General features: G+C 34.4%; 1 protein-coding gene across 17 annotated transcripts in view; it reads left to right on the forward strand.

Moving 5' to 3' along the window:
- LOC138176019 (semaphorin-3A) overlaps positions 1-25,522 on the forward strand; it is a 665,616-nt gene that overhangs the window by 463,005 nt on the left and 177,089 nt on the right. For all 17 annotated transcript variants that reach the window (XM_069106728.1, XM_069106733.1, XM_069106729.1 and 14 more), the window contains one exon: positions 15,252-15,371. In XM_069106728.1, coding sequence (XP_068962829.1) covers positions 15,252-15,371 — 120 coding nt within the window. The remainder of the gene's footprint in view (positions 1-15,251; positions 15,372-25,522) is intronic.

Genomic DNA, 25,522 nt, shown 5'->3' on the forward strand with positions numbered 1-25,522 from the left:
TTACCTTTTCCTCAGAGTGTTAGTGTATATTCAATGATTATCTCCAGGAACCTCTCCTTTGGAAATAAAGTTCCTTTTGCCAGGTTTGGTGGCACATGCCCTATAGTCCCAGCTTCTGGGGGAGCTGAGTGTGGTAGATCCCCTGAATCTGAGTTTGGGACTACAGTAGGGCTAAAGCAGTTGGGGTGTCTGTACTTAGTCTTTGCACTCTAATGGTGAACTTTTGAGAAATGCCTGGCTATGTGCCTAAGGAAGGGTGAACAGGCCCAAGTTGGAAAAATAGAGCAGTTTAATGTTTCCAACCAGATCAGTTGGGGGATTGGACACATGGATGTCTTCTTAATTTCCAGTCTGGGTAAAATAAGGAGATCCAGGCTCAAAAACAGATAAGTGGATAGGTAGGTACAAGAAGGAAGGAAGAAGGGAGGGAGGAAAAAAAAATTCTTTTTAACGATTGGTAGATAGCTAAGGTAGAGAAAGTATCCCTTCTCTACTTATACATAGGTCCTGGCAAAATAAATTTAGGGCTCTAGTCCCAGGGCTTGTGCTCCAAGTCATCTAGAAATATAAGGGGCCGCCTCTCTCCTACATCTCGGTGAAGGATCCATGCTCCTAGGTTTGACACCATCCAGAGAATGTAGGCGTCCCTGAAAAACATAACAGCCCCACAGTCACTCTATTCTGTGCTGCTTAGATTTTGCCTAGTATATTGCATGCAATCCTAGAACAGCATTTTAAGGAAACGATTGATAAATTATACCTTTTGCTAAAGAGTGTGAGGAAGATTGTGAACAAAGTTGAAAGCATGTTATATAAAGAATATCTGAAGAAAGTGGAAGTATTTAATTTATTAGAAGAGAAAACCACAAGGGTGAGTAAGGAGAGTATTCTGGTTGTCTTCAAATGCTTGAACCACTCTTACCTGTTTAAATGAATAAATTTATTCTTAGTAGCTCCATAAAAAGGAACTAGGAAAGCCAATGGTAGTTACATTGAGTCAGATTTGGAGCAACATGAGAAAGAGCTTTCTAACAATTAATGCTCCCAGACTATGAAATTGTTAATGGCTATTTGGAAGTATTCAAGCACAGAATTCTTTACCTTTGTGTGTACATGTCATGATTTCTGTGTTCTGGTGAAGTCTTTTTTTGCACTGTGTTTGCAATACTTTGGTGAAGTCTTCTGAAAATATGGCTTTTAAATGCAACAACTAAAATACATTTGATTATAAAGTAAATCAATTCAACAAAACAATTACATTCTCAGTATATATAAATTTAAAAAATAAGTTCACAAAAGCTAAGTTATCTGTATAATCACTTGTTTGGGTTTTTTTTTAATTCGATGATCCATTAAGTCCCTTTTAACACAGGTCTTTGGTGATTTGACAACTAATAAATTTTAAGTAAAGCCACATAGTTCAGTTGGCAGAACTCTGTATGTAATTCCAGTAGCCTGATGTTAGGAATCTCCGTTTATAATTAGGCTTAACCCTGATACTTGGTATTTGCCTTGTGCTTATGATCTTACTTTGATATTCCTATAATTATTATATGTAGATTAACATTATTATTCCTGTTTAGTGCCTGTCACATAGCATGTGGTTAATAAATGCTTGTTGATTGACTAACAAATGAAAGATGGACAATAAACTAAGGTAGTGGGAGAATCTGCTTTGAATCAGTGAATCTTTTGTTTCTCTGAGTAAACCATTCTTTCAATGAGATAAGCTTCAAGGATATAAAATGCCATCTGCATGACTATGCTTGCAATATTTTGAATGTGGTTAAAAGTCAAAATTACAACAGTATGAGAAAAAAGTCAGATTTTGTAAACTCTATGTTCAGATACATTTTGATGAGCTAAACTTTTAACTCTTTTGCTAGCACTGAAAAATATTTTGACTTCCTCCATTCCCCTTCAGCAACTATGTCTCTTCTCAATGTTATAATAATCTAGCACTTTCCCCCTCCCTCCAAACCATAATTATTCTGGTTGTAAATTCCTAGCAGCATTCACCAAAGCACAGAATTGAATATTTGAAGATGCATGTATACATTTATATCATTGCGAGAGAAATTTACTCTTGTTTTACTTAAAACTAAAATAAAATTCAAATAATTTATTTCTGAATGTGAAATTTTGATAACTGATCACATATTATTTATCTGATTAAGGATAGGGACCGAGCTGTTGATTTCATTGCTATAAAGAACTCCTAGATCAGGTGACTCCCTCTCCAACATTGGGCAGCAACAACTCTGCACCTTCCTATATTAGACAGTTGCCTAGAGTCCTGAGTTAAATGGCTTGTCCAACATCCAGTCTCCATTATGAGAGACACAGGGCTTGAGCCTAGTTATTCTGGGTTTGAAGCCGAGTTGCTAACCCCTTTATTAGTGGCATTTTGCGGGGAATCAGGATCCCCCAACACTCTTGAAAACAATTCAGTACCTTACGCCAAGAACTTTTTTTTCCCCCCTGTGGCCTATATTTACTGATACTTATATTACAAATTAAAACATTTCAGTATTATTATGAAAATGTTTTTACCTTGTGGTCCCCTTGAGATGTTTTGGGGCATTCCCAGGGTCTAGGGCCACATTTTGATAACCACTATACCACACTATTCTGACTGTCTCAAGAATTAGAACTTCTCCTGAATTATGTAACCATTTACTTTCTAAGCCTGATTTCATCTTCTGTTTGAAATTATATCTTTTCATGAGAATATACTAGATTTAACCTGGGATCTCATAAGTGGAAGACTAGGTCTTATTTTGTACAGCTTCTTGATTTCATTTCCTTCACCAGCATTTGATGATACTTTGGAAGTACGTATGTTGTCTCTGATTAAGGTCAATGGAAATCTTGCCTTAGGAAGAATCACTAAACTGGGCCAGAGAAATTTAGTCTGCTTCCTTTCCTCTCATTTTATTTAGGGTTTTTGGTTGGGGAAATTATGAAAGTATATTATGTCAAAATGTGAAAGCAATTTATTTCATATGACAAAGTAAATGCATAACTGAGCACAGGGATTGCAATTTAACTCCAGGATTCGGAAGTAGGCAACCCACTCCTAATGTAACTGGAACAGATCAGGTACCTGATACTCAGTTTACACACTAGCACTGAGAATTGGCTTGCACTTGAAAAATTTGCTTGTAGGTTTCCCAGTACAAACAACATATTCAAGCAAATTTCTATAAAGAAATCCTTTATCCTACCAAAGATGTTTCTTTACCAGTAGAAATTGAATAACAGCAGAAGCCTTATTGTTCAACATATTTTTAAAGAAGTGAATGCTTTTTGTAGCTTTTAATGTTACCTTTCATTGAGGAAAAAAAAAAGCATGATTAAATAGGTTTGACTTTATAAGACTGAAAAATTATGTCTCAATCTGTTGGGCCATGAGGAAATGAGAGAATGACATAAATGTGTTGGAGGAAATCCCTTAAATCATTTATTTTGATTCAATATTTAAACATATTAGTTTAACCAGAGGACTAAGAACTATAAATCTTGGGGGAGAGGAAAGGAAGATTTTCTGTTTGTTTGTTTGTTTGTTTTGGTAAAACTTAATAGTCAATATCTTAACTAAGAAATTAAATACTGTGAATTAAAGTAATTAAATAGAATTTAATTTTTCAGAGGGGGGCTAGAATGGTGAATTTTCCCCTTATTAGCATTCAGTGTTCATCCAAAATTGCTGCTGTGAAGGAAGAGAAGGAAAAACATTTGAATTAAAATGACATATTTTTTAAGATCAGTTTACATGTCAGAGATTTTTATGTGGTTCATCCTAAATACAAATACATTGTGTGTGTGTTTGTATCTGCAAGTGTGTATGTGTAGGCAGTATCTCACAATTATGATTTGCACAGAGCCTAAGGGAAGAGAATTTGGGCCAAGACTGTCTAACTTTGCATTTAGCAATTTAATTTAATGCTAACAGACACACAGCTTCAACTTCTAGATTTAATTTGTACTAAGCTTCTCTATATTTGTTTGCAGCTATTGATTCTTTAAATGGTGTATTTTTAATGACCAATCTAGTTACATAATTGTACAAACTACAATTCCATGCATATTTTCCATGGGTACATTTCATCTTAAGCCAAAACATGCCATTCAATTAGACTTTTGGTTATGAACTATCACACTTTAGGCTTTTTTTTGGACTATAGAAGTAAAGTATCTACAATCCTGGCTTCCCACCATGACCAGCAGTGAACACCATTGTGAAATTCTCAGAACATTATTTTAAAATGCATTTAAATATTCTAAATAGTCATGTGCTATGCTACTCTTAAAGGAGCTAGGGGGACAAGGGATGATATACTTCCAACTCCTCTGACCGTGTTCTTGGTATTTAAAAAAAAAAAAGTCTCGTAAAGAAAAAGCCAAAGAATTTCGCAGACCCTAACTAAAAACTAGCTGAAGGTCAGGTTAGTCTCAGGGTGACTATAGGACACTGGAATCCAAAGTAGCAAGCAATAGAGTTGGTTGCTGGTAAGAGTTCAAAACCAAGGGCACATTCTGAAGATTAGGAAGCTGCAAAGTAGGGAGTGCCAAGTGTCAACCCTATTTCTGAACTCTACCTACTTCCTGAGATTTAGCCTTTGCTAGTGCTGACACCCTGCCTCATCCTGGGCTGACCCTGTTGACTCCTGTCGACTCAGCCATTCTCTCTGAATTTGGGACCCTATGCAAAAGGCTGGAAATAACTCTTCTCTTGTTTTTAAAGCCAGAATAGAAGTCTCAAAGTTTCCTTTTTTTTTGCTCTGAAAATACTTTAGACCCTCAAATGCTAGCACTTATATAATGAATGACATGATATTTATGTATTAAAAGAAATATCCCAAATCCACTAAATTCTGAAAAAGATAATCATCCGTTATGTTTCAAAATAACACTACAATTGATAAGCATTGCAGCTATTGAGTCTTTAAATGGCATACTTTTAATCTTTGCCTTTTAGTGACCAACCTAGCTACCTAACTGTTACAAACTACAATCCCATGCAGATTTTCCATGGGCACTTTTCATTTTAAGCCAAAATATGCCATTTAATTAGACTTTTGCTTATAAACTTCAATATTGATTTCAGTCAAAAGAATCATAAATTTTAAGTAAAATGGACCTCTATATAAACTTTATTCCAAACAATTTCCAAGACATTCTCTCACAGTTCATTGTAAATGTAAAAGGGTCTGTGCCCACAGATAGACTGTTGTATGTAAGGAGGATTTTGTTAGCTTTTTAGTTTAGTTTTTCATGATCCTTGGCCATGTCAATGTCTAGTTTCCAGGTGTTAGATAATAACTCCCAGAATTGACCCAAAGATCCTAGATAGTAATTCCTAGAATCACAGTTATAGATAGTTCTACTGTGGCTGTGCCATGATATATACATGGGTGACATAATTGGTATTTACTATGCTCACACAAAAAAATGATATTGCTGAAGTTAACCTCTGAGCTTATGAAATAACTCACTGGCATCATATTTGTGCCTTAGTTGAACACATGAGAGCTTGACCATCAAAAACCTAAAGCTAAATTCAAGTTGAACTGATGTGTCAAAATTGGACCTCCTCATAAAGAACCAATGACAGTATTATCATCTCCAGCTATTTGACCTAATTCCATCTCTGCCTAGCATTTCCTGTTGATTTAAACAAATTGTATACATTTTACCTAGAGAACCCATAAACAAGCAGTTTAGATTTTGGTGCTTGGCCCTGCAAGCTGAGAAAGTTTCAGACAAGGTTCCCTACTTCCAAATATCAATCCCACTTTCTGTCATACTATCTATGATTCTGTATTTATTCTTTTGGTTTTTGTAGGACCTTTGAGCTTCCCTTTTCATCTTTTTAAATGCAAATATCTATGAAAAGGATCTGCATTTTTAGCCATTAAAAAGGAGGAATAAATGAAAAAAAAATGTTGGCTACAAATTTTAATTGTTTCCAGATTAAATAATTTATATGGTTAGAATAGAATTATTCTATAGCCCACATACAGATGCCCTTATGAGCAAGATGAAATAAATGTATGCCTAGAGAATTAAACTTTTCCTATTTTATTTCTTGGCTTGAGCATTGGAGCACATCTACCTGATATTTCCTTTCTTCTCTACTAAGGCCCCCTCTCCCTACCCCCACCTTGTTAACTACCTCCAGCATGTTCTATTGTTAAGTCCTGATGAGAGAACTGAGTTTTGATTAGAGAGTGTTGGAGGAGGAGAGGTAAATGGTGGGGAGGAAGAGAAGAATGGGAACTCTTGGCACCTTCTATTTGAATGTGGGTATAAACAGCAATTCTCCATTGATAAAGCTTTAGTTTTTAGGAGATTTTTAAAATTAATTTTCTACATTAAAACAATGAAAAGTAACTATATAGTACATCTTTACATATTTGTTTATTGTCCTTAAGTTACTTAGCAACTATATCCTATATTTTAGCAGTCTCCTGGGTCCTTTCAACACTTGGTAGATTTACTTTCACTTTTGGCTCAGCTATTCCTGGAGTATTTTTGGCTTTACTGACTGTTAGTAGAAATCAGAGTGGAATGGGCACCTCATTAAATAGAGAGTGATTTCTTTTGTGCCCAGGTGCATTAACATGTGCTGTTGCCTTTGAAATAACTGGAAAAAAGTGAGAGTATTCATTGTTTTTAATCTTGTTATCCTTGCCAAAAATTTAAAAAAAGGACATTTCAAGTAACAGGTTAGGAAGAAGTTATTCAAGGATAATTTCTAGATTGTCATTCCTAAATTGACACCTTTATTCTGTGGCTACAGAACTTATTGACTTGGTAATCAGATGAGCCCTATTTTTAGCACTATTTTGGTTTGGTTCCCTGGATGACTATATTATCTAGTGTTTATGTATCAGGCTGTACAGCAGATTGCCTGAGGTATTAGGCAAAGAGAACATCAAAGTTCTGGGTTAGAAAGAGTTTATCCTTTGGTTAATGACAGCTCCATCCTTGACAATACTTTTCTTGGAAGTCCTTTCCTTTTCTCTTGGTCACAGGTCTTGAGTTCCTGATAGTCTGTTTGGCTCATACATTTTACCTATGTTTGTGTTATTATTGAAAAAAAGATTACTATTTAAGATAACTTGAAGTTACCTACAGTTTGAATTTTGAACAAAGTGGAGGTGAATTAATACATAGTGGTAGTGGGGGAGGGGTGTTAAATTATATACTAAGGATCTTTCTGACTCTGAAAGACACTTTAAAAAAGCAACCTCAAGACTCTGGGCAAGTCACTTAATCCCAATTGGCTCAAAAAAAAGCAACCTCAAAAAACGGGTTTACAGAAATTCTGAAGATGTTTGGAGTAGAAGGGATGTAGATTGAGAATACTTAGGGGTCCTCATTTTGCCCTAAATGTTTTGAGTCACCTGAGAAAGCCTAGTTTCAGAATCAGAGTGATTCAAAAGTTTGCATTCAGTTTTGTTTCTAGACAATGTGACCTATTTTATAAGTCTTTTTATAATATATCTGTTAGTGCTTTGACCAAAGAAAGTAGTTTGTTTCTCTGAAACAGATAAAAAGAAGGCTTTAAAAAAAGAATAAAGCTATTCCCTAAAATTTGGATATTTTGTTTTTGACTCACCCATAGTTTTATCTCATCTACTATTTGAGGTTCCATGTGGTCACTTATAAGCATGGAATTTAGGATTGGAATGAACCTGTGAGATCATGTATTATAGGCCAACTCCCACAATTCACATGGAGAAATCAAGTCTTAGAGGAATGTCTTACTCAGGGTTATACAAGGAGTAATCAATTAATCATAAATTTTTATTAAGCGCCTACTATGTGCTAGGCACTTTGCTAAGTGTAGTATATAGGCTTGAATCCTTGTTCTTCAGAGTGTATATCTAATACCATTTTAATTATATTGCACTGTCTTTCCATTTTGATTTTTACATCTTTAAGGGTTTTAAGATGAAATGATAAGTTTTAGGGCTAAACATATTTCTGATAATGGTATCTGTGGTAAATGGCAACAGATTGACCTTTATCAGGTCTTAGTCCTTTTCTGAGATCTTACTGTTACTAGCCAATAAAACTGAGAGCCATATAATATTCTGTTGGAAAATATAAGGTCTTGAGTAATTAATAGTGAAATTCAGTTGATTTTACATTGAAACATAGTAACTTAAGTTTTGTAAAATCTCATGTACATCAATATCTTTTTCAATTAGCTTTTTACAAATTAGAGAGAAAGAAAAACATGTTTCAGTAGTATTCATTTCACTGATATTCCCTCCATTGATCTAGATTGTTCCCCATCTACATTTTTACATTTTGTATATTCTTTTCCATTGTTCTTCCTATAGATTCCCTAGAAGAGCTAGTCAGTTTACCTTATGGACCCAGAACAAACACTTCAAAGCCATACATACCTTTTAAAAATGTTCTGGAAAGTTATTGAATGAGTCATGTTAGATAGATGGTTCAGAAGCACTGAATATTGAATCTAGATGATGGACTTAAAGAAGATGTGTGGGACTGCCAATTGGCCTTATCAGCTTCTCTAGTCCATCAGCAACTTCATTCTGAAACTTCCCAGGCCCCTTTTAACAGCAGAAGGAAATTTAATTTGGTGGTTATCACTAGTGTTGTAGCATCATCTGTCACGCCTATCTTGCCAAAGTATATTTTTTTCTTAATGAAGTTTGAAGGTTGTAAATCTAAAGAAAAAAATATTTATGGAATCTTTGACTGCAAAAACATGATTTCAAAACAATTAGTCCACTCACCAACTCAGTAAAACAACAGAGCAGTTCAGTGGGAGAAAAACATTCAGTTCAACCTGTCATTTAATCGAATGATCAGTTAGAACAGTTGACTTTATAGGCCAAGTCTTGTGTAGACATAGCCCTTAATACTTGCACTACATAGTTTAAAAAGTAGCAATAGAGACTGATTTTTAAACTTTGTGACTTAAAACAAATATGAATATTGCCACTAGTCTAGCCACATAGTTTATATTTTTACAAAACAGGAATGACAGCAATAAAGTAGAAAACTACACTGGTTTTATTACATGGTGAATGATTCTGGTAAGCAACAAAGCAATCTAAGATAGAGTGTAAAATATGCAAAGGTATATTATGGTGGATAGTATAGCCTATTTATATTTTACCAGGTTTATAGGAAATAAAAATCAAGCTCTTAAATTCAACATTATTTAAATAATGTGCATTCAAAATTGACCAATTAAATTTACATTAATAACATGCATCCCACATCTCATTTTTGCCATATGTATCTCTCTGAAGAATAGACTTCTCAGATCTTTTAGTGAAATCTGTAACATGTCAGAAGCAGAGGCTGAGCTTTTTTGTGGGACGATGCAATCACAGCTGGAATAGCATAATGATTAAACAAAAAATTGAGAGAAGGAAACAACAACATTGCTAGATAAATGTGGGACATCTTAAACAGAGGAAAGGATAAAGTGAGTGACAGCAACAATCTCCAGGATTACTGCTTTGGCACTGGTATCCTCAGATTCCACTAGCTTGCCAAATAAATTGACCAGAGGAAAAGAACGTCAACAGATTAACTTCAGAAATTAAGTTTATTAATGGAATTTCATACATAAATACATCCACCCAGCATGATAGGAAAATGTTTCCTCTGCTTTTCCAGCTGTTAGATGATACCTTGAAATTGTATTGAAGGAATGGAGACAAATCTCTTTTTGTTTTAAATGAGTGCTCCCTGACCTGAGGCAGTTCTGAATGCTGCCCATTTATTTTGAGCTGATTTATATTGTAATATGTTTCAATGTAGTGTAAGTCATTTGGAGAGGGGAAAAGATTTGACTAGATCAGTCATATGAACAGGAAAGTCCTCCGATCTCTAACATAAAACAAACAGGTATATTATCAATAATTGAAGACTACAAGGGCATGTTTTGTAAATCCTATGTTTTTATTGGGGGTGCAGTTAGTAGAAGCTTATTAAAAACACCTCAACTGTTTTAACTTTCATACATGGAGCAGTTGTTTTGACAGATGGATGGACTTTATTTTAGGAACTGTCCAGGAAAAGTCTGACTAACACAGTCTAATCAGTATTTCATAGCTGCAATATTTGTTTTTGAATCATAGTGCATTTGACTCTTAAGGGATTTTTGGCAGGGTTTTTTTTCCTAATTCATTTTTCTAGGTTAATCTCTTTCTCCATATTTCCTCTATGTATTTGATCTACAAACACTGAGAACTCTCTTACAAATAAACGTAAATGTTTTGTCAATAAAGATGATACATTGATCATCAGGCACAGACTTTGCTTAGGCTAATTTATTGCTGCTTAATCTCTTAAGGGCAGTTTTTCAGAGCTTAGTTCAATGTTTATTATGTATTTGGACTAGAAGATATTTCAAACATCATCACAGGAACAGATATGTTTGATCAGCGCTAAGCAAACCACTCTGTTGATAACCTTGACCACATACAACACAGAAAGGATAAATGAAAAAAAAATGTATTCACTTTGAGTTGATTGTTCTCTTCCATCACCCTGTAACTCTCTAGTGGTGAGTCAAAGAGCAGTGTGGTGCCAAAAAGTACATTACAGTTGAAAAGTTTTCAGAATTGCTACGGTTCAAGCAAAGGTCACAAAATTTTTTCTTCTGCCTCCTTGGAGCAGAAATGTGTGAAATGTGCTTCCTTCCTATGCCACACTCACTCTCTCCTCCTAAGGAAATATTTAAGCTAGTTCCAAACAAAAATATCCTGTTTAGGAACTAACAAAACCTTGGCAGCAATAACTTGAGACTTTTTCCCCCCAAATCAAATGAATGACAGGACTGAAAACCATTTACGTAAAATCTGTCTTCAAAAAAAAAAAAAAACCCAAATTCCAAAACACAAATGATTACCAACAATGGTTCTTTTAAGATCCTGACTCTTTTTATAGAAGCAGTTAATTTAATTCCTTTCCTCCTTTTGGAGTGGCTGTTGTTGCATTCTCCTATCTGCTATTTTTAGCCCATGAAGAAATTTTCATTTAATTCTTTTGTTTCCCTTCAAGTATCTTACACTTGGAGCTCTTTTTTTTTTTTCTTCCCTCTTTCTCTGTTCTATTTGCATGGTCCTTCACATTCAAAGCAATATCCAGCTAGCCTCAGGGCACGGCAGAAATACAACCTACTGCCAGCCAGGAGAGCTCAGTTGAGTGATAAACTAACTCATTCCAGGCTGTGGGCCAATAGGGTGGGTTTAACCGCTATGTAGACCCCATACATTCAATCATCAGCATCCACATTACGCTAGTTTGCCAAGTTTCACAGCTAGAGGTGTGTGCAGATACTATTTTTTTTACCTACAAGCTCTTCTGGGAGTGTCTAGACATCTTTTGGTAGTGGTTTATCTGTGAAAGGTAGGAAAGACGTAAAAATTCATCATATTCTGTGTGTGTGGGGGGGGGTCTCATCATTTACCGAAAACATGTGGTTTCCAGATAAAAAAAGGCCCTTACATCCCTTGGGAATATGAGTAGGTAGAATACATGTGAGAGAGTGCAAACTGAGGATACTAAAAAAAATTGTAAGTGTTCAGGATAGTGAAAAAATCCGCAAACGCTTAGCATTGTTTTACATATATAAATGGGGGACAAGGGGGGAAATCATGTAAAGTTATAGAACTGTAACCATGTTCTATACTTATTTCAACTTTTTAAACAAAGAGGAAAAATTTATGTCCCTTGTCTAATATCTAGTAAGTCTAATTCCTCTATTTTCCAATTTCTTTATTTTACCTAGGGGGTGTAAATAGACTAGCAACTTGGGGGCTTTAAATAGATTTGGTATAATTCATTTAATTTTGAACTTGTTATGAAATTAGGTATATTTCAGATCAATATAAAAATCATGTATATGCAAGCCCTTCCCTGTTTTAAAATTGATAATTCTAAAGGATTTCAGATTAAGATTTATTAGATGCACCAAATGTAGCACATGCTATGTAAACTATGTGCCATATTGAATGTCTAATCACTAGATTGTGAGACTTACAAGGTATTTATTTTTTTATATCTCCCCCCTAGCCCCACATTCACATAATACTGAGTACATAGAATACTACATATGTGTGTATGTGTATATAGGAACTGGGCCTGTGATTTCATTAGAGTGAGGACCTTGGGGGTGAGGAATCTCTCTCTATTACTGCAGGTTGGAATCTTTTCTGCTGTCTAGAACCTACAAGCTTAAATAACTTTGGGTAATGCAACTAGTTTATTTTAGAAACAGAACTTGAACCCAGGACTTTCTGGCTATAAAAGTGGCTCTCTACTCATTACACCAAACTGCCTTTCATACTAAGTCCTTAGGCAATATATAATTTGTAAATTTGTAGTAACTAGTGATTATGGGGTGCCTACCTGGCTGCTCCATAGTGGATTGAGTGCTAGACCTGGAGACATGCAGATCTGAGTTCAAAATTGGTCCCCTTTACTAGTTGTGTGATCCTGGACAAGTTATTTAACCTTTGCTTTTGTTTCCTCAACTGCAAAATGGGTGTTATAATAATTGTACCTACGTGCCAGGGTTGTTTCCAGGGTAAAATCAGATGTTTGCAAAGTACTTATCACAATGCCTGGCACATAATAGGTATTATATAAATTTTAGCCAATACCTATTAAATGGATATTTCAATTTGTCTTTATATAAGACAATGTGAGTAATTACCTACATGTGTAATTTGAGAGGTACCATGGATGTTTCCCTATAGATATATCGATTTATACGTATATATCCTTTGCTGATGCCTCTGATTTTACCATAAATTATTCATTTATTTGTGATAATAATCTGCATCTAACTCTTTAATAACCTAGTCTGAATTTTAAAAATACTAGAAAAGGAGCACAATAACACCCCAAATGCTTTGTGTTAGCATATATAGAATATGCTTTTTCTTCATTAATAAGACATTCTGATTTTCCCAACCTGCCCCAGGTTATGAGCATAGGGAATTTGTAGGACAGCAAAGGGGACCAAAATAGGGAAGAAAGAAATTAAGGACCCCTAAAAATTTTTATCTATATAAGAATTTTGCATGGGGATTAGTCTCTTTATAATGAAACAAAGGCAATTCTATGAAATTAATGTTTCTTAAGGGAAACTTATAAAATTAAGATTTTAATTCTTGAGTTCCATGTAACATTTCCTAAGTCTGGCTAGATTAAAAAAAAGAATTTAAAAGTCCATCTTGAAACAAATAAAAAAAAACAACAAAACTAACCCTCTCCCTGGTTACTCTCAAAAGCATCAAGGATTTGTTATGTCCTGAAGTTTTGTACTTAAAGATTTAACTCATCTTTGGAAGCAGATTTTCAAAGGGCAGCCTCAGTAGTTGCCCCTAGAAAAATTAGATTCTCATAGACAACAGTAGGGATCCAGTTGAGTTGAGATTAATTTGTGAATTATTCTAGTTTTTTAACTGCCTGATTCTCATTTCATGGGGGTAATAATTGTAAGGCCAAAAGTTTCAGGTGGAAATAGAGAATACATATATGTTTATGGAAATTTATAGCGAAAAACCAAGACACATCAACCTCTGAGGTTTTCACTTAACAGGCTGAATGTAATATCAAAATGTATTTATATCTGACTTTTTTGAGTGTAAAAATAGGATAAAACCTTTCTTCCATGTTATTGGCCAATTTCAGTTATAATGCATTCTGATTTTTATCTTTTTTCTTTATTATATTTACCTATTTGTTTTTCCTACTTCTGTTTGTGTAGAGAAAGAAACTGACTTTGGTTGGAAACTATCTGGAAAAAAAATATAAAACAATCTTTAGCTAAACTTTTTTGGTTTTATGGTCCCAACAGATGTATACCCAGTTGGAGAACTTTTAAAATGCATGTTATATGCTCAATAACATAATTCATAACACATTGTATACTACATGTAACTAATTTTTAAAATTTGTATTATGTAGCCAGTGGACCATAATAGCTTATTGAAGTTGTTATGGTAGTTGATTTTTATAATGTAGATATAGATTTACTTATTAAAATATAAGAAATTGCCTTTTTCTTGCTATGGATTACTATAGCAATAAAAACATGTTTTAATATTTTGGGTTACCCCCCTAGTGTTTCTTCAACTAAGGGAAGCATTTTTATTTGTATGATGGAAAACATTTTCTATTGTGGAATTTACTTCAGTATATATTAAAAAGTTCTGATTGAATAACTTCCCTGTCCCTCTCCTGATCCCTTCCACCACCTCTAGGGACATTTCCTTAAAGACCTTCATAATATAAAAGAGCCTAACAGTAAAATTCATAATGTGAAACTATCTTCTTTGAGAATGAGATGGCACATGAAGGGTGATGGGTGGGGGGAAGTATTGCTGTGTCTTTAAAAATCATACTACCTAATACAGTACATTTAGATGTACCTCAGTTAAATATAAGTTTCTACTTACTAGTAATTAAGAGATTCCTATTCTCATTTATATACAAGATTTAGATTTTCTTGATACTTTTTTAACTTTGAGAATAGTCATCAGAAGTTTCCCATGTCCACCTTTTTTCAGTATAGGAAACTAATTTTTTTCATTAGTAATGACCGATAAATTTCTTGTTCCTAATCCACCCCAGAATTCCTGGAGAAGCCAATTGGGATTCTTGGTTGTCTATTATCATTTTCTTCCATTTCTTTTCAAATAAACCAGGAGTAAATTTAAACTAAAGTAACTGAAAATATCAGTTTTGATAGTGTGAATATTTGAACTTAAAAAAAAAATCACTGGTCTCTAGGGATGTTTAGGTGAGTTGCTCAGAGTGACCCATTCAAAGCCAGTCCTATTTCAAACTCGTGACCTCTTTGCAATGAGCAACTTTGAATAGAAAATGAAATATATAGTACTCTACTTTCCTTATACTCAAAAGGAGAAAATTAAATAGCCTGGACAAGGGAGGGAACATCTTGGCAAAGAAAAAGGATTAGAAATTGGAGGAGTATCTTTTTTTTTGTGTTGAAAGAAGTGTGTATTTTGAAGTTATGCACCCTTGCATGCGGAACAATTAGACCTTGGGTTAAAATAGTCATGGGCTGCTGAATAACAAACAAGCCTTGGAAGTGTTGTGAAAAGGCTTCAAATGAAAAAAATCTGTTCTCCTTTTAGTATACCCGACACATTAGAGGATACTTTAGTCAAACGAAAATCAGTGTTTTATTTTATTTTATTATTTTTTTCTTACAGAAAGAATGTGCTAATTTCATCAAGGTGCTTAAGGCTTATAACCAAACTCACTTGTATGCCTGTGGAACAGGGGCTTTTCATCCAATTTGCACCTACATTGAAATTGGACGCCATCCTGAGGTAAAGCTGTTTAAAAAAAAAAATCTTGTACATGACCCTTTTCCTATTTAAATGCCTTGTTGCTAATTACTGCAGCTCGTTTAGTTTCCAAGTTGTTGCTCTGGGTGATCTGCTTCCAATTGAGATGTTGATATTATTTCTGATTTGTGAATGCTAATCAAATGAAGCCATCATCTACCAATAGCTCAAGAGCTGAAGGGAACAAAGAAAACTAACATTTGTTTTTACCCCAGATTACTAAATCAGTTTTCTTTTGTTTTAGTGGCAGATGCCAACAGGCTCTTTGTGTACTGTGGTCTCCTTTGTCTTTCATTGTGTTAGCTTCCCCCTCCAGTTCCTTCCTCAGACAGGACTAGTGTCTACCACCCCAGCTGTTTTCTTCTGCCTAGGGATTAAGACTAGATGCTACATACATATATTATACATGCTTCTCCAGGTTCCCCTTTTATCCAGATATCTTATGGTTCTTTTTGTTTTTGTTTTCTGGCTTAGCTAAGTAGTGATCTTTATACATTTATTTATTCTTCTAATTGTAAGGTAAGGAACATGGCAAAATGAATACAATACTGGACATATAATCAGAAAGATGCCAATTCAAACCCCACTTCAGCCACTTGCATTAGTTGTAAGGGTGAACATCTGAACTTAGTCCCAAGTCTCTGAAAAATCTTTGTGTGAGAATCTCAAAGTGACTCAGTCAAAACCAATTCTGTTGCAGATTCACAGCCTTTTTTGCAATGGGCCACTTTGTAGAGAGCAGTGAAATGTAGCATTTGTCTTTCTTTACACTCAAGGGGAAGCAGGGAAAACTCAAGTGACAAATACAAGGAGAGTGTATATTAGCAAAGAAAAAAAAAAGCTAGAGGCTAGAGGAGTAACTTTCCTTTATATTGAAACAAGAGCTCCTGAACAAAGCAGGTGATGCAGTAGAACCTGGCCATGGAGTAGGAACAATCAAGTCCAAATCTGGACTCAGATACTTGCTGCTATGTGACTGTGGGTTGGTCACTGAAGTTCTATCTACCTTAGTTTCCTCATCTTTAAATTTGAGATAATAAAAGCATCTACCCCACAGTGTTGTTGTAAAGCTCAGATGATGTGTTGTAAAACTCTGCAGCCCTTAAAGGTTAAATTCTAGTTATTATTTTTACTACTACCATTGTTATTGTTGTTGGTGTCATTGTTATTATTATATCAATTACCTCTGTTCCTCATCCGTGAAATCAAGGAGCGGATGGCCTCATATCCTTACTCTAATGCTGTCCCTTCTGAAATACATTTTACTCTTTTATAAATCTAGCATCGTATAATTTGATTCCTAAGTATTTACTTGTTATGTTACTTTCCAGTGATAATTGAGTGAAGAAAATTAGCTTAAATTCAGGGTAAAACAGGAATTGACCATCATTACAAGTTTATCTGATCAGAAGGGAATATTGCTGCTGATGAAAGTAATTTACCAAATAGCATTTAACATTGTACTTCCTGTTTTCAAAATGTCCTCCATCAATTCTTGGCCTCATGTTTAAAAATAGAGATGTTCCTATTCTATGTCTTTTAATGCCCTTCTACAATAACATCCTTGAAAAGTAGAGGCGAGTATTATCTGTTTTTAAAAAAATTTCCAACTCAAATTTCTAATCTAAAAACAAACTTTTGAGGCATTGTGGCCCAGGAGCACCTGACCTAAGTGGTCTAAATACATGACTTTGAGTTCTTCCTTTGATACAATGTCTGGGAGCTCCAGCCTGAGCCAATCACTTAAACTTTCAGTGCTTTGATATAGTAGTGATGGGAAGCTTCAGTTATCTAGACATCTGCTGAAGATCTCTCTGCCAAGAAGAAGAATTTCTAATAGCTCTTTGGCTCCTCTAAATGATAATTTCCTACTTCAAAAAGTGGAAGCCTATATGGGAAATTCTGCTGTGGATCAGATTCTCTATAATAGTTAGAAACTAGCTGCCATGGTGCAAGTGACAAAAACATTAGCAGGCTCCTGGAGTTTGTGAGAAAATAAAATAAATTTGAGCACAGTTAAACCTTAAATTTTGGGAAAACAGATTTGAAAGGATAGGTAGGATCTAATGGAATAAAATTCTACAAGGAAAGTTGGCCTAGAAGGGATGGAACACCCCCAAGAGGAAAATACTGAAAGATATAGAGTAGGTTAGTGGGTAATATTTTCTCATATTTTCTTTCTTGTTCTGTCTTGTACAAAAAACTTTTAAGATGCAGAATGGAGCACATATAGTGGTTTTATTAATCCCTTGTTAAATCAAACGAATGTATGTGGTATGTGTGATTGTCCCAAAAGTCTTAGTGCAGTTTAAAACTCTACTAGAGGGTATATATAATTCCCTTTCTACATTTTCACATGTATGTCAACCAATAGTAAATTATGTAAATGTTCAACTTCTTTTTTGCACATTGAAATGCTTATAAGAATTAAGTTTACAATTTTTAAAATAGTTTTGAAAAGAAAAAATAAACTTTCAATGCTCAGGGCAACTCTTGAAGAATAAATTGCCAAGTAGGTGACTTGCTTGACCAGTGGGTGTTTCCTCGCTAGAGTTCCCTCTACCAATGAAATCCCAAGTGTAGTTAAAACAATAACAACTAAAAACATAATTTAAATATTGCTAACTTCTTGATACTCCAGACCAATATTTTATTCTTATTTTAAAAGAAATAACAATATGGCTTTGTGATTTTTAGTACTAAAGTAGGGTTGTTTTTGTTTGTTTGTTTGTTTGTTTGGTTTTTTGTTTTTGTTTTTTTTCAGAGTAGGTGGCTATTTCTGTTTGATTTACCTTGGTAATGATGATCTTTATTGGGGCTGCACTCTTTTTTTTTTTAATTTGAGAATTTAGAGAGTCTTTACCTCTCTTCCTTGTTGGCTTCCCTGAGTCAGTGCCCAACTGCTTGGTTCCAGAGAATAGTGAATAGTGCAATTTCCCAAGGACATAGATTCAAATTAAAATTCTCATAGTGACCATGTAGAAGCTTCTACCTCAGCTTATTATAATGAAAAGAACATAGAACTCTGAATTCCTGCACAACAGTTTTGGTTCCTAATTTATAATTTTATTACTTTTAGCCTCATTTTCTCTTTCATAAATAGGTCTAGAAAAATACTTTCCATAACAAAGTATAGAGGTTGCCAATATATAAATTCCCTATCTTGTCCTTTGCCTCAGTGGGTGGCATTCAGTTGTTTGGGAAAAGGGGAGTCAAGTTTTTATTTTGTTTTTAACAATAATTGTAGCTAGCATTTACATAGACTATTCCAAAAGTCTCTGTGTACTTCAGGCTACTACAGCTTACAACTACACTAAAACTTTTGCAACACTGTATAGTTTTGTTTTTTGTTTTTTTAAGGTGTTCCTCACAAGACTGAGTTAGGTGCTGTTATGCCCATCTTGCATATGAGGAAACTGAGAACTAGATAGATTAAGTGACTTCTGCAGGGTCATATGCAGAAGTGTATGAGGCAGGGTTCATATTTGGTCTTCCTTATTCCAAGCACTCTCTACTGGGAAAGCTCATGGGTTTTAGGAAGTATGGAGTTTTAAAAAATAAATGATTTGTGGGATGATAAAAATTTGAGATCCACGAATCAGTTGGAAAACACTCCATTGTGTTATCTCTGCTGTCTTTTCCATCTTGTATTTTTTACAAAAAACATTCTAAATATTTTAGTTAGTCCTCAATAATAAGACTTGAGTTGGTTGATTGAAAGCTACAGACATCTCTGAGTGAGCTTACTTCTAAGTTTTATAACCTTTACTCCTTCTGTTGATGATGTTTTAGTCCTAGGTCTCTAATTAATGACTGTTTAAGTCATTAAAGCCAGTGATGCCAGAATGTCTCTATCCTTTCCTGGTAATCCATTCCACTATGACCTGAAATCAGAAATAAAAAATGTCTGTTGAATACTTATTTGTCCTTTGATTCCCGGCCCTATGCCTTCCTGATTAGAGAAAAAATGGACACTTTGGGAAAAAAAAAAATTATAGACTTCCTCTGTCCCAAGTTACTCTGATTCTACCTCCACCCCCACATACTGTCTGTACTGTAAATACTAAGAGGATTATGGAACTTAAAAATGCAGTGGTTTGCACAAACAAATACAAAACAAGTAAGATTAGAAGGAAAACATAACTGGGGGGAAAAACCTTTATAGCAAGTTTCTCTGATAAAGGACTTATTTCCAAGATATGTAAGGAACTTTTGTATTTATAAGAATAAAAAATTCCCCAATTGACAAATGATATCAGGATATGAACCAGTCATTCTCAAAGGAAGAAACCCAAGTTATCTATAGCCCTATAATGAAAAATGCTCCAAATCACTAAGAATAAGAGAAATATAAATGAAAGCAACTCCAAGGTTCTACCTCACACTCATCAAAATGGCAAAGCTACCAAAAAAAGGAAAATAGCAGATGTTGTAAGGGCCACATAGCCACATAAGAATTGGGTTCCTTCCCTTCATTAGTTACCATCTAAAATATAGATACCTGTCTTCTCCTATCTGTAATAATCTCTATTGATTTCTTTGCTGCCAGCCTCTGTCCCTCCCATCCATCACTGCCAGAATAATCTTCCTAAAACTTCTCTATAATAAACTCATTTCCCAGTTCAACAGCTAACAATTTCCCTTTGTTCCTGCTTCAAATTCATACTGTTCTACTTTACTCTCAAAGTCAACCATTGTCAAATTCCTGGCCTCTAGAGAGTAGGAAGGGGCCTAACCTAGCTGGGTGATTAAAAACCAATTAATTGAACCTCAGGGAAGGAATCTTTCTAGGGATTGGTCCAATCTTCATCCCAGAAAATAAACAGTATATTGTGCAAAGTCAAACCAGAGGTGACAGGGTAGTCAGAGCAGACACTATTGGAATTTTTGAAAAATTATTGAATCAAAACTATCAGAAGATGAAAAAAACATTTCAGATCTTTGGTCATTTTACCTGACACTGAGGCAGCTGGGCATAATGGACAGAGAGCTGAGCTTAGTCAGGAAAGTCTGGATTCAAGTTCACTTAAAACATATTGGATGTGTGATCCTAGCCTTATCCCTTAACCTCTCAGTGTCCCAGGTAAAACTCTGACAACAAAAGTTTTAGAACATTTTGACATTCTCCATTGGCAGCAAGGGTTTCTTCACAAAGAATTCTCTTTATTATAAAGGACAGTAGTAGTCTTTGGAGAGATCAAGTTTGAATCATACAACCTTTCTACAACTTAATATTCTATATTGACAGACCAGTACCTGTTTCTTTCTTGCTCCTCAAAAACAATAACTGGAGAGATCTTAAACACATGCCTCATCTCATTAAATCCTGGGCTTATTCGTCATGTATAATAGTTTCCTGAGATAATTTCTTGTTTAAATGCACATCATCATCTAAATAATTTTCATTTTTCTTCTTTTTTTAAAAAATGATTAATCCAATCTCTTTTGCGTTTTTACAGATTTTTATTAAAAATGACTTATAGTGTGTTGTATCTTGACATTCTCCATTCAGTTATGCCAGTTTCCAAATTTTCTCAGTTTATAATGCCTTTAATGTCTCAGTAATTTTTTCATAACACCCCTAGGCCAAAAGAAATACCTAACACTTCAATTTGTTAAGCAGTTAGTCCCAAATAACTTAAGTATTTATGTCTTAACAACTTAAGAGCCATTAAAAATAATACCAATAGATTATAAGAAAAAACATTTTTATTTCATTCTTGATAACACAATTACTTGTTAAAGGGATTTTGTAATATTGGGAATTGTACTTTTCTCGATCCTTGAAATCAAATTGGACACCTCCATCTTTGCTTCCTCTTTCTCCTTGATTTTCACATGATACTTTTTATCATAGCAACTACATAGATATGTTGTTGCACATGAGGAAGTTTGAGAAGTTATCGGAGTAACCAAAAGGACAAGTAAACATAAAAGTGTATCTCAGACATTTGAGAATGTCGCTGATAGGAATTTCTAGCAAGATTTAATGTTGAAATTGTGAACTACTTTCATCCAGTTTGAGTGTTGCTGTGTTTCCCTTGAAAATTTAAAATATACTGTGATGCTTCTGGGAGTTCACCATGGGCATGGTGCACAATTTGGGAACTATAGATTTATGCTTTTTAAAGTTAAAACAAAGAAAAGGAAGAACAAGGGATGGAGAAAATGAAAGAGAAAACAAAGGCTATGTGTTTAGTAATACTTCAGAGCTTAGCATATCTCTTGAATTTGGAGTAGAATCATTGACTTAAAGCTGGAAAGCACAGCAAAGATCATCTATTTCAATTCCTTCATAATGAAATTGAAGCCCAAATGATTTAAGGACCATACATAAAGTCATAATAGCAGAATAATGATTTAAACCCAGGTTCTTTGACTCCAAAGAGTACCCTTTTCATGGCACTATGAATCACCTTGACTTTACAAGATATTTTTTAACATTGCAAGTTTTCTAGTCTATAATATCATATGTTTTATGCTATTTTTCCCTCTTGCTAAAATACTTTCAGGATGTTTTTTATCCCTTCTTGCTGTTAAAGATTACTTTCAAGATTCTCTAGCTATGAGATATAGCATTTGTAGTACACACAGAGTGTTTGGTGGCTATTTTTATTATTCCGCTAGAAAGCAGGAGTCATTTTCCTTTTCATTGTTGTTATGATTTTATGAATATTTTGAATGCATAAAACAGATGTCTCTGATCTCCCTCAACCTTCTTTGTTCTGGTGGAAGTAATCTCTCTTGATCATCTATAGCTGTTTTTATTGTCTTTCGAGGATATCTAAAGCTCAATTATTAAAGAATCACCTTGTGGATTTGACATTCAGGATGGCAGATTGCCACAAAAATAAAGACATAATTGTTGAAGTGAATAACGGTACTGTTCATCATTTAAGAATAGACTTTGCATCTTGTAGGGAAAATTAACAGACCCTTTGAGTAATGACTTAATAGTCTGGACATGATTTCCTCCTATAAAAATATCTTAATTTTTAAAACATGCCTCATCTTAACAATCTAGGATAAGGTATGGGCACTCTTATTTTGTTTTCCTTTTTTAAAAAATCATTTTTATATTTTCTTTAATTCTAAAATCTATTCTTGTCATTAGAGATTCTCTCCTGACCACACACAGTATGTCATTACTTTCTGTATTAAATAGATTTTTGGTTTCCTGAGATTCATTTGGGAATTGGTAGACATATTAATTAAATCCAGCCCTGTTAAGATGGGTGTCAATCAATTCTTGGGTATCTGCCAAAAGTATTTGAATATATATTATATCTAGCTAGGGATGAGGTCATTTGCTTTATATGAGTGAATATTTATCATAAAACTCTTGCAAACTTAATAGAAGAAAATAATTTACAGAGAAGATGATTCAGGACTAAAATTACAGAAAAACTTGGTTTTGAGTTTAAACTCTCAGCTTCCCTGCCATTCAGATGGCAAGTATGTTCATCCTTTAGAGGCTGAATAATCCCAAATGGCTTATGGTGTTAGACATCCCCCCTCAAATTTACATCTGTTTAAAAAAAAGTATTTAGTAGGAACATGAGTTTTTTGAAGGAAGTCTCTAGACATTTTCTCGGATTCCAAGTGGGCTTCTTCTGTGTAGAAGACCGGAAATCTGAAGCAAGGACAGACACAGATGAAAGCTGTAAAACATTAGCATTGTAAATTCCTTCATAATGTCATGTTCAAGACACGGTAGACTAGTGAAATATTAGAATATATGTACAGAGACTTAGTGGATAGATATCCACTGTGGTCACATTTCTACATAGCAATTTCTACATTTGCTTCTTCCTTTCTCTCAATTCTTTGCACATGGAATTTAATATTCAAATTAATGTTTTTGAATAAACATCTAAACAATAAACCCTTAGGTAAACTTTGCACAGCAACTACATTCAGTGAAATGTTCCCCTAACCATATTTTTTTAAGGATATTCAAGCTCTAGCTAAGTCTGTGCCTTCTACTTTGATGGGATTTTATGCCATATATAGATGTTGAAGGGGAAGAATTGTTCCCTTTGACATATTTTTGTGAATCAAGTTAAGATGAATGATGAAAATGAATTTTCCCTCTCTAGTATGCTTTCAAAATATTCCTTCAAACCCTTAATACTTATTGGAATCCTCATCATTCAAAAATCAGCTCAGGTGTTACTTTTTCCATGAATTTTTCTGTACCCTAGTCAGAGATAATATCTGTCTTCAAATTTTTCCCAAGGCACTATTATTTCTTCAGCATGGGTACTTCCCAATAAGGAGATTTTAGACTCTTTCTAGCCTCTTAGCTTGTGTTTACCCTTTCTGTTTACTAGATTATAAGTTTCTTGAGGGCAAGGACCTAGTCTTTGTTTTAGAATCCCTAGTTCAGCATACTTTCTTGAATATATTGGTCCCTTAATGTTTACTTCATTGAATTGTATCATTTAGAGGAATAGGACAGTATCTAAAAAGATAAATTAACATTGCAACTGGCCATTAGTTTCTAAAATTGGGACCTTTTCACCACATCTGCAAAAAGCTTCATAATTATTAATTTTATCAACTTAATTGAAGTTAAAATTGCATGTGCGTGTATGTGCATACATATTATTGCTATATAATATATAAAATATATTGCCACAGTAGCTTGGTAGTTTGTGTTAGAAAAAATTTTTATAGACCTACTTCCTCACTTGCAAAATGAGGACTGAGGACCAGTATTATGAAGCAGATAATTGCCTATTGAGAACCATATTCAATTCCTATTTCATCCAACTTCGTCTCTAATGTTCTCAAAGCTATGTGCAAGGGTACCAGGGTGAGAGCTGAGAAAAATCAAGATGGAAAAGTTAAGGTACCCTTCCACTTCTTACATTGGTGTGCTTTGTTCTTCTTGCACAGGTGCCCTCATGATTGCCTCGGCTGCTCAGAACACCATCTAAACTCATTCTTCCTCACCTATACCCCATTCTGTAGAAGCTGATGTCACCTGTAATAAAATATACTTGTTTCATTCTTTTAGGATCTTGTATTCTTCCAGTAGATGAGAATCTAATCAGAAAAATGCTAATGAACTACATAGACATTGTGTTATCTTTCCAACGCAATATAATACGTTAATCGTATTTAAGCATGACTTTCCATAGGTCTTTAAGGAGTAATTCTGATGGTGTGCATTTCTTATATGCTGATGGACATATGAACAATAATTTTTGCAGAGAGAGATTATAGGTGCCCTTAAGCATTTGAAGGGTTGTCAGATGGGATGAGGACCTGTTAGATTTGTTCTCATTTTCCCCAGGGAGCAGAAGTAGGTATGATTAGTGGAGATTGCAAAGAGACAATTTAAACCTTGATGTAAAGGGAACTTCCTAAGAATGAAAATTTTTTAAAAGTGCAATTTGGAAGTAATGGTTACCCCCTCATTGTAGTTATTAAAGAGGCAAAAATGGGAGGATTCTTGTTCAGTTATGGATTGAACTAGATTGATTCTGAGGTTCCTTCCAACTCTGGGATTTTGTAAATTACTGCATCTTTGTAAACATTAGACATCAAGCCAAAAGGTGCATCTTCACCATCATTTTTTTTAACCCCTATTGGGCAGGAAGTATAAGGAAGAATTATGCATATTTAGTCCAAATCATAGAATATATTTAACAAATGCTTAATGGCCTATTCCTCCATTATCATTTATTTTTAATTTTTTGGATCAGATGTGTGATTTTATCACTATAGAGAAGTCCCTATTAGAAAACCCCTTAATACAGTTGGGTGACTGCTGTGTAGTTGTGTAAGTTTAGAGAGTTTACCTAGACATTGAGAAGAGTCACATGACTGACCAGGGCAATAGGACTAATATGTCTCAGAAGGAATACCTGAACCAGAGTTATCACAAATCTGAGGCCAACTCTCTATCAACTCTGCTGTGTTATCTTTTGTACTTCTTTTTCTAAAGCTCTAAAATTACTGTTTTCAGTTCAGTATTGTGTTTTTGCCAAATTCTCAGACATGGCACCCAAGGTAGTAGGGTTGAGGAGATGAATTTAATTAAAAAAACATTATAAGAGTATAAATCATATATACAGTATAGGTGTATGTATTTAGTGTATTTACTCTGTATATACTCACACAAT

This window comes from Petaurus breviceps, unplaced genomic scaffold (genome assembly GCF_028583685.1).
Source record: "Petaurus breviceps papuanus isolate PSGF00001 unplaced genomic scaffold, PetGlider_PUasm1.0 80, whole genome shotgun sequence".
In the NCBI taxonomy this organism is placed as follows: Eukaryota; Metazoa; Chordata; class Mammalia; order Diprotodontia; family Petauridae; genus Petaurus; species Petaurus breviceps.